The sequence below is a fragment of the Aquila chrysaetos genome, chromosome 7 (assembly GCF_900496995.4).
Source record: "Aquila chrysaetos chrysaetos chromosome 7, bAquChr1.4, whole genome shotgun sequence".
Taxonomy (NCBI): Eukaryota; Metazoa; Chordata; class Aves; order Accipitriformes; family Accipitridae; genus Aquila; species Aquila chrysaetos.
Genome location: NC_044010.1, coordinates 45,645,060 through 45,664,131, shown reverse-complemented (window position 1 = coordinate 45,664,131; position 19,072 = coordinate 45,645,060). Strand labels below are relative to the sequence as shown.

The 19,072-nt window shown below is 41.8% G+C and overlaps 1 protein-coding gene across 2 annotated transcripts in view; it reads left to right on the top strand.

Moving 5' to 3' along the window:
* The window catches only part of PHEX (phosphate regulating endopeptidase homolog X-linked), a 109,293-nt gene that overhangs the window by 61,976 nt on the left and 28,245 nt on the right, over window positions 1-19,072 (top strand). For both annotated transcript variants that reach the window (XM_030020871.2, XM_030020872.2), the window contains exons 13-15: window positions 8,070-8,147; window positions 9,741-9,844; window positions 17,213-17,271. In XM_030020871.2, the coding sequence (XP_029876731.1) occupies window positions 8,070-8,147; window positions 9,741-9,844; window positions 17,213-17,271 (241 nt within the window). The remainder of the gene's footprint in view (window positions 1-8,069; window positions 8,148-9,740; window positions 9,845-17,212; window positions 17,272-19,072) is intronic.

The following is a 19,072-nucleotide window of genomic DNA, read 5'->3' as shown; positions in this document are numbered from 1 at the left end:
GTGTAAGAACAAGTGTCTGCCATGTCTGGTGTCTGGTGCTCACTTGTGGCTAGAAATGAAAAGAGAATTTTCACATTCTATTCATTAAAAAAAAAAAAAAAAAAAAAAAAGTTCCTCTGCAACCTTTGCTGAAGCAAAGATAACCTTGAAAATGTTAAATGAATATAAACTGATGCAAGCAGAGGCTAAGGTCAGAAGTTGTCCCTCTCTGGAACAGGTTATTCAGAGTTTTGCATAAAACTGCCAAAAGAAATGCTGTGGTAACTCAGATCCCATACAGCTGTGATGGGGAGAGAGCTTCCTTGCCCTTTCCCGGTCCCTGGGGCTGCCCCGCTCCCAGTGTTCGATGCCCGAGATCTCTTCGGCACACAGGGCTTTTTGGGTCCTTGGGGACTTTTATTTTGTCAGTGCAGTGGTTTTGTTAAACCTGCTGTTTTCCCAGAGCTAAACCAAAAACAGCAGAAAAGATTTTGCAGCAAGGTGGGTGTGTTTCTAGCAAGGGGTGGCATGGCAGTGTAAGCACGGGTTGACTGATGAGGAGCTCCGGCGGTGAGCAGTGAAATGAGTCCAGGAGGGGGTTTCTACAAAAAATGCAATGTAATAATTTCTGCAGCTCACTAACATGCCAAAGCCCGGTCAAAGCTGTTTTTCTCTTTGTGTCATTGCAAATCCTTAGGATTCTCATGCAAAATTTGTTTGGTAAGGGCATCTAATGTAATTTCAGAAAGACAGATAAACAGAATTTTGAGTTGGGGGGTGTGTGTTTGGGGTTTTTGGGGGGGTTGTTTTTTGTTTTAAGAGACAGTTGTATTGGAAAACATAGAGCATTGCCTGAAAATAAAGGCATGAGGAGGTACAGTCTTCTACAGTGCTAAGGATGTGTCCGAGCTTAACTCAGGTGCATGAGTTATTAGAGCCCTGTCAAAGGCAGCTTAGCAGCATATACCATGGGGCACATATATACCAGCACGGTCCTAATGATGGTCTGTGCCTTCAGACCACAACACTTGCTTCTGGCTTCTCTTTTGCCAGGTACTCAGTTGTGCTGGCCTGCTGTATAAGTGCATTTATCTATTGTATAATCAGAGAGGAAGATATTTGCTGTGTGCCACAAAGAAATGTATTTAATTTACAGAGCTGTGGTTCTGTTCGTGAAAGACAGCATTTATGTCTGTCATATATAATATTCTATGTATAAAATAATGGAATCGTGGTAGTTGTCACACAGAGGCTACAAATGGAAAATGGAATTAAAATAAAATGGACAAAGGAATTCTTTTTCTTAGCAAAATTAAAGCAAAGCTGGCAGCAGAATGAGTTTGGAACCAAGCTGGTAGGAGAAAATATGAGTAGGTCTATTAATTATACTGCTGCATTGAACTAAGGAGTTAGGCTTGTGGAAATATCACAGTGAATTTGTATTTTTATAGAAGTAAAAATCTTTCACGTTTTCTGTGATTTAGTTCCGTTCTATTGCTAAAAAAATAAATTTATTTAATGCAGGATTAGTTAAAACCAAAAATTTAATTCCAGTGAAATTATCACAGTGCTTGAACCAATGACTGAGTCTTTGTCTTCCAGAGAGCCAGAAGCAAAAGGGATTTGGGACAGGAAAGAGTGACACTCTCATGTACATTGTTGTTTTTTCTGACTCTTCTGTGCATGGCAATCCTACTAAACTTTAGGTGCTTGCAACTTTAAGGTTAGTAATAATAATATTGTCTTGCTAGATGGTGGATATTAAGACTGAATGTATAATACCAACCAACAGTTTGCTTAGAAAATTTTGTGTCCCTTTTCGCCTCCGTTTCCTAGGATGGTAATGTACGGTGTGGTATTTCTAAGTGTACTAGGTAATGTTTTCTCATCAGGATGTTTTCTTTGAGCGAGGCTTTGGTTTCAAAAGACGATTCAGAGGAAGAGGTCAACCGATGTAACACATAACCCATTCGCTGTTCCTTCTCCGCTTTGCCACGTTATGTGTTCCCAGCACTTGTCTTGTGCTAATTTCAGCGCTTGCTGGGTCCCTCCGTGTAGTGAGTGGTTCAGCTCACTGATCTGGCGGAAGATTAGGCGGGGAAAAACTTGGATAGATTTCTGCTATGTTAGTGAGCGAAGCAGTGTCCCAGAAAGATGCGGCAAGGAGCTGAGGCAGCCTTTGGGTGCGGGCGGCGTGAGCAGCAGTACGGACAGAGACGGGAGGAGCAGGGGACAAGAGCGAGGACTAGGACTCTTTTTTCATTTGGCAGCACAAAGCTGTTGAATGGAATCCGCTACTTTTGAAACCACAGTCTGTATTTAACTGAAAACAATTTTGTGTGTACTTGATGGGTGTGATTATTCACGTAAGTCACTTTTTTTTTTTTTTTTTAACCCCCCTGTCCTCAAGCTATTACAAGAATGGAACAATAGCTGTATTTTCCATTTCATAATCAATTAATTTAGAACATTAAAAACAATTCTTGAAATATGGAGCGGAGGGTTACGGTGCAGTGTGAGGTGGTGGTATGTGAGTTGTTATTAAATGAAACACTAGCTCTGAAAATCTTGAAAAGTCTACACAGTTTGTATTGTTGTGATATGCAAATATAAGAGGAAAGTTAAAGCCAAAGTTTAAAAATAAGTAGTTTGATGATTAGATATATTCTGGAGTATGGATTACAGCCAGTTCACTGCAGATCAAGTACTCTTAAAAATTATCATTTCAGGCCAAGTTTGAGTTGCCACTTCGCTTTTGATTGCAGTTGATGATGTGCAAATCCCTGACATTCCATGTGGCCCCTGCATAGGAAATAATATACATCATTAAGGTGGGCCCAGTCCATCTCCCACTCAAGTCAGTGGGTCGCTTCCTACCGATATCTGTAGGATTGGGCTTTAGCCCCGTGATGGAACTTTTCTGTGTTTTACCAAGATCCATCACTCTATTTTCCTAGTTTTTCTATACGTAAAACCCGGATAGATGCAGTGATATTTATGCAGCAGTTTTACCAGATGGCTCCTGAATCATCTGTTTTCAATGAAAAATGAAAAGACCAGACACGTACATAAAAGCTGAATTAATCTTTTTAATTAAATGGAACATTACTTTGCCGTGAATGATTTTAGCTTTCAGAATGTATTTCATGCTAATTTTTCAGTGAACTGTAATTGTATTAATTTTTTATATTTTTAGAAGCTTGAAAATGATCTCCACAAAGTTGTTGTGAGTCAAGTTGATATACAGATCTGTGTCAGACTCATAAAACTTTGTCAAGGGTGAGATATGTGTGTTGTTTTGTTTTTTTTACAGTAAGTACAATATGTCGGTACTTGGTGTTGCTAGGAGGCCTACAAAATATCCAAAGCGTACTCTGATGGGCAAAAAAGGCTCTCAGAAGGTTCATGTGCCAAGTTTGGTTGTCAAGTGAGAATTTGACTAGACTGGAAACTGGGATGCTTTGTAGCATTGAAATACATGTGTGCATTCCCACGTTGGCAAGTTGTTAAGTCAAGAGTGAAAGGTCGTTTATTATTTTGTCTCTGTAGTAAACTAACTTACAATGCTCTCATCGTGACAGAAAGACACACCGATGATAAAATCCCGACTGTGTTGAAGTCAGTGGGGAAACTTCCATGCGTAATCGGTGGCGGAGGGAGTAGTCCCAGTCCGGGTCCTCTGCCTCAGAGCCTGCTCTCTCTGGCTGCTGGGATAGAAAACAGTTATCACGATTTACTCTAAAGCCTGCTGCTTCTCTGCGTCACCCCCTGCAAGAGCATCTTGCTTTCAGTGGCAGGAGAGGAAGCCTGCGGTGATGACTTTTCTTAATTTACCGAGCAGCCTAAGGTAGGCTGAGTACTTAACGATAGCTGGGGGAAATACCCCATTGCCCCTTTTCTTCCTGTGCACGTGGTTATTCAATATGCAAATTAGAGGAAGGAATTAGATGAGCTTTTAAACCATAAAAAGTTGTGCATGGTGCGTTTACCGCGGATTCATGTGCAATTACCACATGGCTGGTTCCTGTACATTTGTCACATTTAATTTGCTTTCCCCGTATGTGTGTGCATGCCTCCTGGAAGGCTGGTCTCTTAAACATACTTTTAATCTTATCAAGGGGAAAATACTGACTTCATTATCAAAGAGCAAACCAGTCACAGAAGAGTTTTCCACTTTCCTGTGCTGTATGAACAAGGAGTCTTCAAACTGCTGTTAAATATTACTCAAGTGAACAGAAGAGATAGCTGAGGAAGCAAGAGAATTCCAAAACAGAAATTCAGAAACCTGCTTTCTAACTTGTCTGTTGTGTAAATGAGCTGGGCTGTGTGCTGGGCTCAGCTGGACAGGCTTGGACCTGATGCAAAGCCCCTGGGAGGACTTGAGAGGGCTTCTGATGTCCTCTCACGGGTTTTGCTTCGGCTATAGGAAACCGAGCCACGCGTCCTTCACTGGTGGTATCAGGGAACTTATAGATACCATTAGAACCAATTTCTGGGAGAACCTGTATAGCGAGGCATGGATTGCATGTGGCAACCTTGTACCTGTTTGCTCTCCATCAGCTCTTGCTCTAGATGTTCTCAAAAAGGCTCCTAAAGGATGTTGTTCATTTGTCATTTTAGCTGGTCTAGAAGCTTTGTAATGGGGTTTAAACATGTACTTACATTTTCTAATAGCAAAGTAACTTGGTGGTGTAGTAACAATGTGTGTACTTTTCTGAATTTTTGTTATCCTACGTGACTGGTGGAACATTTAAGAAGGCATCAGAATTACAGTGCTAGTAAGGTCTACCTTTGAGTTTAGTCATTACAGAGTAGTATATAGTTGTCTGTCTTATTTGCTCAGTCTTCTAAACCACACATATTGCGGTAAGAACTTTTCGGTAACAAATGCAATAAAATAACCTTTTCCCCTTATATATATATCTATCTCACAACATACAGACAGCTTTAGCCATTGATAAAACATCAAAGTACTAGGAACAGCATTACCTTTGAGTTTACTTTCAAAAATCTCTTTGAGACAAACTCTGTTATTTACTAGGGTTTTATATATCTCAGTAGTGTCCGACAGTTTTTTCCTCATGCTTGGAAATCTTAATCTCACGACATCAATTGTGAAAGTCACAAAGCAAGAGTACGTGTGACCTGACAAGTGAGCCCAGCTCTCCTGAGGTGGTCTGGTTGAGAGAACTCTTCCCATCTTCCTTTGCTAATGCAGCAGGGCCATGACAAGAGTAAAGGGTTTAAGTGTCACTAAAATAAAAAATTAATGTTAAATATTAATTATATGATTATCTATGATATTATATGATTATCTACGATATTTGGTGGCCTATGTCAGACCTGCTATTAAGGAGCCTGGAGGAATCATCCTCACCCTTAGAGATGTTCGGTTAAGGAGTGGGGTCTAATAGGGCCAAAACCTGGCAGTTCCAAGCCGCTGCTCTCGGTGGGCTGCTGTGGAAGAAGAGACTGAGGTGGATGTGGCAGATATTCCACAAAGACCTCAGAATGTCCATGCAGTGAAGTGGAGATGGACATACTGTGGTCACAACCAGACAACTAGCACCAGGGGTTTGAGGGCAGGGCTCATCTCTGCTTCTTTCAGCAACGTGCTCCTAGATCTAGGCTGGCGTCATAGTCCTCTGCGTTTACAGCCAGTGAGGCGTGAATTTGTTTGCTTTTATTTGGAAGACGGTCTAGAAATTAAGAGTGTTTTTAAAGGATATAATATAGCTCAAAACCAAAAATGTTCTTTTATGTGCCAAAACAAGATCAACAATTGTTGATCAACGTTGTACTGGCTAAATAATTAGTGAAATGACATTGTACTGACACAGTTAATCCTTACTTTTTCTTTAAAAGCCACTTGATTTTTTGCAGGTTGCACTATAAATTGTTCTTAAAGGGTTTACTCTTCATCATATAAGTTAGTTTTTAAATTAAATCTCTTTAATCAGAACGCTCAGGGGCTCAATTAAGTAGATCCAACACAGAGGCTATTGTAAGTGATTCAGATGGGTACTCTGGAACACGTGCAGAACATTTGAGATTCACTGAACTTGTTTAAGCAGCTGACATAGTAGAAACTGAAACTGATGAGTTTTGCTCTTTGCTTTCTCTAGACTAGTTTCAGCTAGGATTAAAACACTGGAAATGGAAAAGAAAATTTTCCAGTTCCTTGCAAAGTTCAGTCAGCTGGACCTGACAACACCACCAGGAAAAAAAACCGATGCTCTTGATTGTATACAAACTTGCAGATGAATTGTGCTCCCCCCCACTGCTTTTTATTCCCCTCCAGGCATTTAAAATATCTTGAAAGGCTGCTCTACCTTCTGGAAAACTGAGAAGACATTCTGCTGAGAGTTAATTTGGCTCATTTCATATTTCCTCTTCAGCATTTGTCTTCCATTGATTTTTTTTTTATCACTAGGTATATTTGCATGACAATGGGATCTTTCTTGCTTAAAAGATCATCTGCTCCTGCTGCTAATTTCCTACCTGAAGTTGTAATCTTCTGTTTGTGACATCTTAATTATCTCAAACACAATTAAGTGTGATGTCACAAATGGAGGATTATGACTTTGGGTTGGAAATGAGATTGAGAAATTGAAGGAGTTTGAAGAAGCAAAGAGGCCTTTCTTCTTGAAAAGTAGAAGAGCAGACAAAATAATTTTGGTTAAACGGAGGCAGTCCTCCATCAGCTTCCTTCTTACAGTCGTGGAACAGATGTTTCTAATTCTTACTGTTATAGGAGGCCCTGTTGTATTGAGACGCTGTGGAGGGGGAGAAGGGGGCAAGGATTTCATTGTGGAGGAGGTGGAATCTTCCCTTGAACAGTCACCCGCTGCAGCAAGAGGGAAATCGAAGTCGGTGGACCCCAGAGAGGTCCCGGCTCTGCTCGCAGAGAGCAGAATGCAGCGTTGGTATGGCTGCAGTTGGTTTAAAGGCCAATCCATTTATTGCACTTCATATCTTGCAATATTCATTTTTGTTTAGACATCCGAGTTTGAAGAACAAATTTCCAGAAGAGCATTTTTTGAGGGGTGGAGGGAATTCCAAAGACTTAAGGAGAAATTATGTTCAGCATTCTGAAAATATACAAAGTGAAACCCTAGTCCACTATGGCTTTAATTTATTCTATGGACTTGTCGTATTTCACTTCTTGGTATGCCACCTTATCCATTTGTACCCTTCTGCTTTTCTTCTGGAAACCTGTTGTTTCCACAGAGATGCTGGGTGGCCTGCTCGTGTTTTTATGAGGACATTACTAAGGTTGTTTATATACTTACGCCATGATTTACGAAATGGGAATACCCATCTACAGCTACTATCACTTCACACAAGAGTGTTTACACAGATTGTGTATAAACACTGGGACCAAGTCATGAATGAAAGAGGGAAAACCCCAAAGTTAACAAAAAGTGAAGCGTCTTATTTTAACACCTTTAATGACATTAGGGAAAGGGCAAAGACTGCAAAGTAGAGGGATGAAAGTGGAGAACAGAACAAAGATTAGCCCTGCGGTTTTAGGAAAGTACAGTGTCCTTCGGAAAAGTGTGCACCCATCCTCAGGTGTAAATGGAAGTGACACTCAGTGGAAACACGCCAGTCCGCACTTGCTGGGACCCAGATTCTTCCATATCTGTGTATCAAATCCGTTGTAATAGTTGGATGTGTACCAGCTACTGTGCTATAGCGAAACTGGCCGTTTCCTGTGGTCTTTTGGAAAACACTGTAAAAACAGGCATTTGACCATCTGATTAACACAAAAACCGGTAGGAGAAATCAGCTGTTAAGATTTTGCACTCAAACACATTGCTGTAAGTCTGCAAAAGCTCTGCAGGCAACAACAGACCCACTGTGATAATCTGACAACAGAACGTGGACCCTCCACGTTGTGATGCGAAGCGCGTTTGCAGCACTGAGTTTACCTTGTAGGCAAGTTGGTTTGAAGTTAAATGAGGATGCCTTCAGAGAGGCATAATGACAAAAAGTGGAAATAAAATGGGCGCGGGGGGAAGCCACATGCTGAGAAATGCTTATATCTGCCAACACTTTTTTCTTTTTTTTTTTTTTCTTTTTCAAAGGCAAAAGCAGTTATGGCAAAAGTGGGTTACCCTCAGTTTATAATGAATGACACATATATTAATGAAGACATCAAAACAGTAAGTGTCAGACTTGCAGCTTTCTTCTTTTACATATTGCAGCCATTCTTTGCTCTGTTTCGCTGCTGTCTAAAATCAAAGCTCCTCTTTTGTTTGGCATGCATCTGGAGTTCTGCTTGCCTGGTTATTTTTAGATGTTGAATTAAGTATGCTAGCTCTCATGTCTAAATTGTCAATGCCGGTGTGGCTAAGCGAGATGACCATGAGGCTTGCTGGGAGTAAAATGTTCCTGGGTGCCAAGAACCTTCCTGCTATTAAGGATTTTAAAGGTTAAACATACACTGTCATTGCATTTAGTTATAAAAATGAAACAAACCAAAAGCATTTCTCCTCAACATAATGGTCTTCAAAAATACTAATGCATTTTTCTGCAGAATATCACAATTTATGATGCCCTATATAGGCTCTCCTCATCTCTCCAGGCTATGAATTTTATTTATGATTGTTGCTTATAATCATGTATAACCAATGTATAGGCCTACTGTGCTGGCTGCTGGACAAGGATACTGTGGGGGGACTCCTTCCTGACCCAGTATCTGTTCAGCCTAACTAAGGCAGGAAGGCAGATGATGAAGAATAATAGATTTTACCATTTTCCAAAGGGTGGCATGCATGTGATGAATTGTATTACTGAAAGTCACAGGCAAAGTACAACCACAAATTCAATCCTGAACCGGTAGAATACAAGAGTCACAGTCATCTTTGCCAGGGAACATGAACAAACACTAAACGTAGGCATAATTTCTTGAGAAAACTTTGAAGAACCAACTCTGCCGGCCTAGTCCTTGTTCCTGGAACGAGTAGGACGCGATGGTGCTGTGAAGGCAGTGTAATGAAACAGAGGATGTAACCAACTTTACCACTCAGCATATGGAATTATTTGCCCAGATAAGTGGTAATGTCTAGAGAAAAACATTTGCTAATCACAGTTGCAGAACCATAGTTTACATCTGAAATGCAACTTCCTCACAAGCCTTAGGATTGCTTGAAACTGGCAACAGGGATATCATCTGGAGTTATAAAATATTAACTTTTTCTTGCATGGTTAGTTGCTATTAGATTTGGAGGCTTATGGAAGCATGGAGCCCTATGTCTGTAAACATTTGATGTGAGAAACAGTAAGAAAGCAGCAGCAGAACCCTTGTAGGGCACAGAGTATGAGGTATTTGTAATAAAATGCAAAACAAACTGAAAAGGGAGGGCTTTGTTATGTTTTTGAAAGTGGTTTTGAAATGCACTTCTAAAAATAAGAGTAGACCTATTTCCTTCTGGAAAAGAGGCTGTCTTAATAATAGCCATAGGAACGTGCAGTCTGCAATTCTTCCCTGGGTACTTCAGATGTCCTCAGCTCCTCTCTGCGCAGGGAAGAGCTTTTCCCAAGTTCCAGTCCCTTGCGTAGATCTGTTCAGCCACTGTTTTTTAACTAAGCTCACAAAATACTTGTTCTTCCTACCAAGTGTGAAAATTTTACTTGCTTTGATAATGGCTAAAAAATCAGGCGATTATCTTGTTAAAATAAAAGTTCTGATTGTTTTATGTCATCTTCTGTTTCCTTGGACGTGCTTTAAAAATGTCTGTGCTTTGTCCGTACAGCTGAAGTTTACAGAAAGCGACTATTTTGGCAATGTGTTGCAAACTCGCAAATACGCAGCCCAATCTGATTTCTACTGGCTTAGAAAAGACGTTCCAAAAACAGAGTGAGTAGACCAAAGGGAAACACGCACAATGTTCTAAGAATATTTTAATTTCTGTTATTTAATTTATACAATTTATGTTTTAATAGAATTATGTACACAGCTACGTATTACGATACAAAAAGCCTATGGGCAAACCCCCCAGTTATTCAGAAACTCCTGTGGATATTTTTTTTGTAAGTGCTAGGTATCCCTGTTCTAATGCACAGTAGTCATATGCTTGCAGCTTAAACTTAGTTTAATGAAAAAAGGGGTAATTGAATCGCAATTAAAAATGGATTATGTCTCTTGGTCACAGTTAGAATTTGGAATGGTACAGCAGGGATTTATGAAATAATTTTTCTAAGAATGGAACCATTAGTAAGAGATAATGTTATTATTAGTAATAGCAATCAGCATTGTTAGTTACCTGCAGTTGATAGCAATGATATGGAATAAAACATAATTTAATTTACATAGATTATTTTTATTTATTTGTAAACACGAGAGTGCAGATTGTGTCACATACTGTCATAAAATGCATGAGAGAATCAGTCTCTTTTCTTACTGGTGGGTAATCAAATCCTTAAAATGCAAATTAAAACCTAAACAGAACTTAATTAGCCTAATCACGCTACTTAAAAACGACTCCTTCTTCACAGAGACTTTGAAATCAGTGCTGCTGCTTCGCTCCTGTGGTGGTATTTCCTTAGGGCTCCGGAAATCCCTGCTCAAACGGCACGGTACCTTGTTTCGGGGGTGGCTCTGTGCTGTCCGTGGGGCAGGTAGAGGAGGTCAGCAGGACAAGCACAGGCTCTTCCCGGTCAGAGTGTTGTGATTTGGCCCCATATTTTCGAGGGGTTGTTTATAGCTTAATTTTAATTGCGAATTTTACCTTCTCGCCCCACCTTTCTCTGACATTGCGATGGTTAATCTCGGGGGATGATTTTACGGGCTTTCCCGCAGCCCGGGCTGCCAGGGCTGGATCACGACAGTATGTTCCCTTCGGGCCAACAGCTTCCGCGCGAGCAGGGAAATAACACTTGCCTCTCCGTAGCAATGGTGATTCGCAACCTCCTCCTCACCTCCAGCGTCGGGGCAGCACTAACGCAGAGCACGTAGGTTCTTGGCACGACGGGAAATCGCCCCGCAAGGAAATTAGTCGGCAGGTAATCCCCCTCTGTACGCTTCAAGGGCTGGGAACTGTTGCGTGGGCATGCTTAAAAAAATGAAGTTTTTACCCAATTGCCCACTACGAGGTCGAACACTTTCTCATGCTTGTCTTTACCACCTTATTTCAAGGAGTATTTAACAGCAGCCCCCTCATCACTTTGTCTTGCTTTTCTTGTCATCCCGCGGGGCACACTCTGGCCTGGAGGATCCCGGTTTGATTTTGGGTCTCTCACCTTTGCCAGCACAGCTATACGCTCTGCCTTCTGCGGGGCTGGGGGTAATCCCCACCCGATTACCACTGGGAGATTATTCTGCCTTTGCACCTGCTTGGTGATGGAGAAGGGCTCTGAAAGTAGTATCACACCGTCCACTTTTGCTGTGTCTGCTGAGGGGTACCGAGGCACAGAGAGTCATTGCCACCTCCGGTAATTTTTTTTTTTAATTTTATAAATTAATAATTCATTTACAATAAATTTAATTTATTGTAAATAACCAATAACGCCCACCCACCAGTCTGAGGCACGTCAAATCTGGCCTTAAAAAATATCAGCGCTTGCCACATTTTAACTATTGGACTCTACTGCTTTCTGATGCTTTTACTTCTCTTTTTTCTTTCTTTTCTTTTTCTGTTTTTGTTTCTTTAAGCTTTTATATTTCATAGAAGTCCACAGATCTTTGGTCTACACTGAAGCTTGGCACTGTGTTAATAGAGAATTACCCTTGGGGTTTTGTTTCTGTTTGCTTCATTTCTTCCTTTCCCTAGTTCGGTAGCTTTTAGCATAGCATTTAAATTTAGAGATAGACATTATAAGATGGTTCAAGTTGTGGACTGAAAAAGATAAATAAGAAAATGAGTGTTTAAGGAAATAGGTTACTGGCTAGTAAAATTACCTCCAAAAGGTAAAATGCTATATTCATTTAGCAGACAGTGCAGATTTCTCAGCAATGTTATTTCAAACTGGACGCACTTTCCTCAGCGTAGTTAACTGAACAGAAAATCAAAATAATGGCTTACTCAAAGCACCAGGGAAACACCATCAGGGCACAGACAGAGGAGCTGGGAGATACAAAACAAAGGAGTTTGATAAAGCAAGGGGGAACACGGATATCAAAGGGGAAATAAGTTATTTGGGAAATTCAACAGTTTTGAAGTCTAAAAAGAGGGAAAAAATCCCCCAAAGCAGGAGCAGTTATCAAGATCTTTGTCCTCTCTTCTGCTCCCTCCGTCCCTAGCAGTTACCTGCCTTACGGGAAAAAGGAGCACGGAGCGAGTCAGGCGAGGCATTGCTCAGGGCACGGATGGGGGGATGTCCCCGGCCCGGCCGGCACCAAGACGAGGGGATGTACCCAGCCGGTCCCCAGGAGGTGCGACGAGGCGCTGGGGTGCCGGAGCCGCCTGCTCGGCCGGTCCGGGGGGCCGGGCTCCCGGGGGGGGCGACTTGCTGTCCTCAGCGCCCGCTTGGGATGCCGGCTGCGATCCTAACAGCTGGCGGGGGAGATGGCTGTCGTCTTCACAGCTGGCCCCGCCGGCCGAGGAGAAGCGCTCGGGTATCAGGAGAGAGAGACGTACGCGAGGGATTTGCGGCAGGAGTCGAGGAACGTGGCGCACGAAACGGCGCGGGTTGGATCGAGGGGGCTGGATGGAGGAGGTGAGGCTGGAAGGGGTGAGCGTGGGAGGAAGGGGACCAGGCGTGAAGGCAATTATGATAACCCAGGTGAGAGATGACTAGAGCGGAGGGAGGTGAAAGGCAGCGCGTGGGGAAGTGATAGCCATGTGGAAGGGAGAGGTAAAGGAGAATCAAGGTTTTAGTGGCGTTCGCTTATTCATCCACGGAGCCGTATACATTCGTACATACAAATATGCATACACATGTGTATGTATATATAAACACACGCCCGCACCTTTTTAACAGTGATTGAATCTATCCTTCTTCACCCTGATATCACACTTGCAAGTAGCAAGGCACCAGAGGACTTCTTGGGCGTACCACTTCGTTATCATTAATCTTTCTCCTTTGAAATCAGGACACCTCCTCTAAGATTTTTAGACCTGGCCAAATCTCTCGTCACTTTTCACTCAACTTTCAGTGCTGGAGGTGCAGGCGTCTAGTATCCCTATAAGAGGACGCAGAGGAGGTGTACTACGAGAAGATTCCCGAGTCTCCTCCAGGACCTATTACAGTTTCTTGACCACACACTATTGTTCATAAGCCCTGGCTCTTGGTTCGCCGCAGGGGAGGGCAGCTCTGAGAGGTTGGATGCCGTTAAGGACAGTGTAGAAGCTCCTTCTGCAAACAGGGAAAAGCAGCTGTGAAAGACACTGGGCAGGCTGTGGTTTGTTGGAGAGACGCTGCTGGAGAGCTCAGAAATCCTGTGGGTGGACCTGGCCTGGAGAGGAGAGGCTGGAAAGGAGCCTCCTGGAGACTTCTCCTGGTCTTTGAAACTCATTTTAAGCAGCGATGTGGCACTGGAGGCTGGGCCCAGCCTTACCATCCCAATTTCTTGCCCAGCCCCAGGAGACACAGATGGCAGCCTGGCCCGGGAGGCTAATCCTCTGTTTTCTACACGGGAAAATGTATAAAACAGACTAACAATGAGAATAGGAAATACTCTTTGGAAAGTCACCTTGAAGATTGCCTCCCCTTAGAAGTTTTTCTTTACAGTCCTTTCTTGGGAAGAGATTTTCCAGGTTCCAGCTTCATTAGCAGGTTTGTACAGCCTTTCACTTCTAACCAGCTTAAGTGCTTTTTACATTCACAAGTTCATTTTCTTTTTTGTTTGTTTGTTTTTTTTGTTTTGTTTTGTTTTTTGTTTTTTTTTGGTGTTTTTTTTTTTTTTTTTTTTTAATTCTTACTCAGGATGTTGAACACCAAATTCTGCACCACCTGAGTGATTTCTTCTAACTCAAAAAGTTGAGAGAACAAATTGCAAATTCAGTTTGTGCTTTACAAAGAATTAATAAGTTTTCCCTCTATTGCAAATGTTCCAGTCACCCCCCTTCATGACTGGCAATGCAGCACACTATACTCTTAACTCAGAAAGGAAGATATCATGGAGAAAACTGTAGCCTAAAGAAACACAAACCTAAGAGAGTGTCTGCCCCACTTGCTATCTCAGTGCAGGTTTCAGATTTTATTTCTACAAGAGAAATCTCAAACATACAAGTGTCAAGTCTGCAGCATTGGGTTTTGGCTGCTGCGGGAGTTGGTAGGTAATGTTACAGGACATCATTCAAAGCTGTCCCTTTTCCACATGCTAATAGCAAATAGAAACAGTGTAAACAATTCTGGATTTTTTTTTTTTATTTAGTTTGTAATTAGTAAGAGCTTAGAGTTTGTTATGCCTGTCTTTTTTTTTTTTTTTTCCTATCCTTCTGCTAACAGATCAAATGCACTGAAATTGTAACCAGACTTAGAGCAAATGCCCAGGAAACCTGACTTCAAACAGGAATGAGAGACCTATTTCAAATTTTGCTTTGCCTTAAAGTTTATCAGCGACAGCTATTTATTACAGACCTTCATATAGTAATTTGATGTGTTATTAGTTAAGGTCTGTCACTGAAGGTTCAGTCATTTCCAGGAGCTTACTGAAAGAGGATGACATATGAGAGGTGAAGTTCTGCTAGTCTGAATGGAAGCAGTCTCGGTTATTTCTGCTCTTTTGCGGAAAATACTTCCTAAATCTTTCTGTGAGTGGCTCAGAATGGTACAACAAGATGCTGGAGTGTAAATATGCTCCTTGCCAAGTGTCTGAACATCAAGTATGAAATTCAGCAGTATACTCTGCTTGTCACTAGAGAACTCTTGTTCTTCCTGACTCCTCGGTACAGCTGCTAACTCTCCTCTTCCTAGCTGCTTAAAAACGTAACAAAAGTCATATGGGGTCATTCTTGAGGGCTCATTACGAAAGAGCAACTTGGAAATAACTTAGTTCAGTTTTACAGTGAGAAAATCGAGGCTGCTATCCGTCTTTGGCTCATCCTAAGCTCAGGGAACGGGCTGGGCTCTGTTATTGCGGTGGGAGATCGGGAAGAAAGAAGCCTCCTCAGGATGGGGACGTTGTGATGAGTCTTAGCAGCTGGTCTATGAGCTACGAGTCTGTGAGCTCATAGGTACGAAAGCACAGCCCTCGGCTGCAGCGGCAGAGAGGACGGGGAGAAGCGCAAAGCACATTAGTCTGTTTTGAAGTAGCTGTTATCTGTCTCAGGCCCTTGATCCTGTGACTAGAAATGAGAGGCCCTGTAAGACACTCTCTCTAAGAAGGATTTGCGAGAAGGGAGGATTTGTTGTCCTGGAAGCCTTTTTCATGCTTAAAAGTTGCTGTTTGAGAGAACAGAAAGGCTGCTGTAAGCAGAACAAGCCAACAGGGTGAGGTGGAAGTCACAACGCTATGTGTCTTTGTTCAAACTTACAGTAACATCGAAATTAAAGTCTTGAGTGTTTCGGATGGGTCCCTTTCAGGTGGGTCATCTCCTTGTCAAAAAAGGGACAGTCCTCCAGAGCTACTGCTAAGCCTGGAAAGCAAGTTCCGCAGCACAAGTGGCTGGCTTGCATCCTTCAAAACAGTTTGACTGATTGCTGCTGTGAACAAACATGACATTGAAATGTAGTTAATTAAGCCCCCTAATTTTTTCTTTATCCCCTCACCGTAAGCACTTTCTCCTATTTTCCATTATCTCACTACATTACCTTTAAAATTTAATTTCTTTATTATAGAGGAAACAGAAAACACACCAGAAAACAACCTCCCCCTGCTCCTCCCCTTCAGAATCTCCTAGTAAACAAACCAGGCAGAGTTCTCTATGGCAATTAGAGCCTATAATGCAATGGATGGTGAAGATATTTACATGACATCACCCTGTGCTTTCATCGGTTAGTTTTTCTAGTTGCTGCATTGTAGAATAAGCTGCTCAGCTTTGAAGATGCGAGAAGCAGATAAATTTATTGATAAAAGACAGAATGCTGCCATTCTAAAACTCTCCCCTTTGTTGCTTGGTTTATGTGAGGACGTCAGTTGCCAGAAAAACAGTCAGGATCTGCAGATAACTCATTCATTTGATGGTGCTATTTTAAAGCACAGATAGTGTATGCGAACGTCACTGACATGCATCACACGTTTTCCATGTTCTGATAGATCTTCCTTTGTCTTACTCTTTGTTTTGCAGCTCCTGTCTCTCCTCTTTGAAAGAAATTTTCCAAAGCAATTGCATTGCGTTCATTTGGCTTTACAAAATTTCTGAGTAATGCATTGCTAAAGACATCAGGATGTTCCTGTTTGGACATTTACTAGAGTTGCTTCTAATTTATTATGAATTAAATACTAATTTTTATCATCTTTATTACTTTTCTCTTATCTCTGTTCTTCCTTATAAAATCATAAAGTGAAAACTTGGACTCACTGAACTCAGAGTTTCATCAGAGGGGATTTGGATCTTGCTGAAGCCAGTTGAGATTTTCCACGCACATGGGTGAAACCACTGTCAATATAGATGAGCTTAGGCTAAGGAGATTCATAAATCCTATTTGCTATGCAAATCTAGGTTTCCCTCCAGTATGTATGAGAAATCTAACTATGAGAAGAAATACTAATATGCCTTTTTAAATTTGTTTTGCCTTGCAAGAGGTCCATTTGTTTATGAGCACACTGATGGCCACGTTCATTGTGTAGGCTACAGAATGTGAAGCTGTTTATTTTGAATTTAGGTTCCCAGAAAGCACCTGCCCACGTTGCTGGCATCATCCTAATTGTTCAAGCAGTCATTCAGCAAAGCATCTGAAGCCACTTCACTCATTTCAAAATGCTCTCCTCTCATTTCAAGAGGGAGTTTCTCCCCACGTGGTTGAAAGACACCTAAGAGAGTTTTCACAGCTGCTATCAGTGCTGCAGCCTCTGTTGGGTGAACTTCACTTTGTCAGCATGGCAGACCTCACGAGCACAACGGTCTCTTAGAAATAAAACAGATGAGGTAACAGGAACCTCAACAATCGCTCCTGTTGAACATTCGTTGACTGTATGCACTTAAAATAAAGCTGTTAAACAACAGATTTCAGTGTTCTGGAAAGCGTAGGCAGCATGTGTTGAAATGGAGAAATATTTAATGTATCCTAGGTCTTTAACATTTGTGCTTCCTTCCACTGCGTTCACTTTTTGTCTTTGCTCATTCTATTCATAAAGATGTGTAAGTGTACTGACAGCCGCTCTCTTTTGCTCTTACTACAGGTGGTTTACAAGCCCAACTACTGTAAATGCTTTTTATAGTGCATCTACCAACCAGATCAGTGAGTATCTGACTTCTGAGCCTCCTTATAAAGTGCCTGTTTGGGAAATGTATGTATCGAGCTTCAGATAATATCTGTACAGTTTGTGCGTTTGTGGCTGAAAATCAAAAGCTCAAACCTGGTAATCCAGCTGTGAGATGTCTTAAGTGAGAGGATAGTTCTGGAAAACCAAGGGCTCCCACAAATTTGGATTACTGGTGCTTAATGAGTTGCCCTGTGTCAGCTGAGTTGCAGTGACTGCTTGTGTGTGTACTCTGCCTTTGCAAATGTTAGCTAAACCACTTTTATTAAAGCTTGATGTTTCTGTCTTCTGTTTTCTGTAGCAAAACCCTGTGTACACATACCTCCATAAATATACAGTAACTCTTTAAGTGGTAGCAACTCAGTCCTCTAGCATTGATAAATATTTAGCAATGAATGTGACTAGAGTAGGCTGTGATACAGACCAGAAAACCTAAGAAGTGGTGTCCAGCGGATTTGTTCAATACCGACAAGGAGTGGTACCTGTAGTTAACTTAAAATTCTTACCTGTATAATTTGATGAAATTATCTTGTATGTACAGTACAACCTGTCTTTTGCTAATTTTAGTTACTGGTTGTTTTTAGAGAGCATAAATCCTGGTTTGGAAGCATATGAGGTAAAAAAGCTGAGTTTTTCCAAAGACGTGTGTAGAATTGGATGTTCATTTCCATTTGCTTTAATGGGACTTTGCGTAGAAAATTTCTCACTGGCTTTAAAAATCCATACCAGCATTTCTGCGTACAACAGTGTGATCTTCACCCTGACACTTCTCTTCGCTCTTATTAGCTTCGCAAGTTAAATCAGCCTTCTTGCTCTGTGCCATCAGGGTCTGGAAGGTGGCTGCCATAACCTCTGTGGTCTCAGTCCTCAAGAACAGGCATGTCAAAAATCCCTGAGTGACTCCCCCTTTTTCTCCTGAATCTCTTTTGGTGAAAGAGAGAAGCAGGTTTTGAAAGGCACAAAATGAATGTATCACACCAAAGAGGTTACGGCAGAGGCCTGGCAGTCTGGGTCTGCTGGTATCTGTTCTACCGATTTCTGTAAACTGTTTTTGCCTTCAAACCACTCACTTAAATTCTTTTCTGTTTAAGTGAGCTCATTTGTAAAGTCACGTGTGATAATTAGGCAGTTCTTTTGATTAAAATTAGTTCTAGGCCTAGACCGCTCTCCCTTAATTAGAGGGCTGCCATCATTAAGCATTTTCCACATTTCTGTCGACCATCTGAGGGAGCAGTGAAGGCAGACTGCCCCGAGCCCATCCCGGCGCTGAGGTACCTGTGAAGCTGCTCAACGAAATAAGAACCATTGCTGTTATGTCGTCTTTAATATTGGGTCCTTTCAAGTTTCAGGGGCATTCAGCTCTTGGCCCCTCTGCCGTGGCACGTTAGAGAAAGCTCTAACGAGGGGCTGGAGTCACTGAAGCTAAATTTCACACTGGCTGTGTCTAACGGTGTCACAAAGCAGAGAGCTGTCAGACGTAAATAATCAGTCATGGGTGTAGAGGCAATTGTATTTTCTATCATAACGGCTGACCTTCTTGTGCTGCTGGCATCTGACCTTGAAGTTCGGATAGTGCTGCTCACTGTCCTTTTAGGGCTGTTCCTAAGAGGAACAGGATTTCGGTGGCTCTTTCTGAACCTCTCCTACCTGAGAGAGAGGTAGAAATGTAATCATGCCCTAAAAACGATGCAAAATAGGAGGGGAGATTCAAAGAAAGGCACAGTACAAACAGTCTTCCACTGCTGACTGGTGTGATTTGCAGGGGAAGAGGCCCCACGA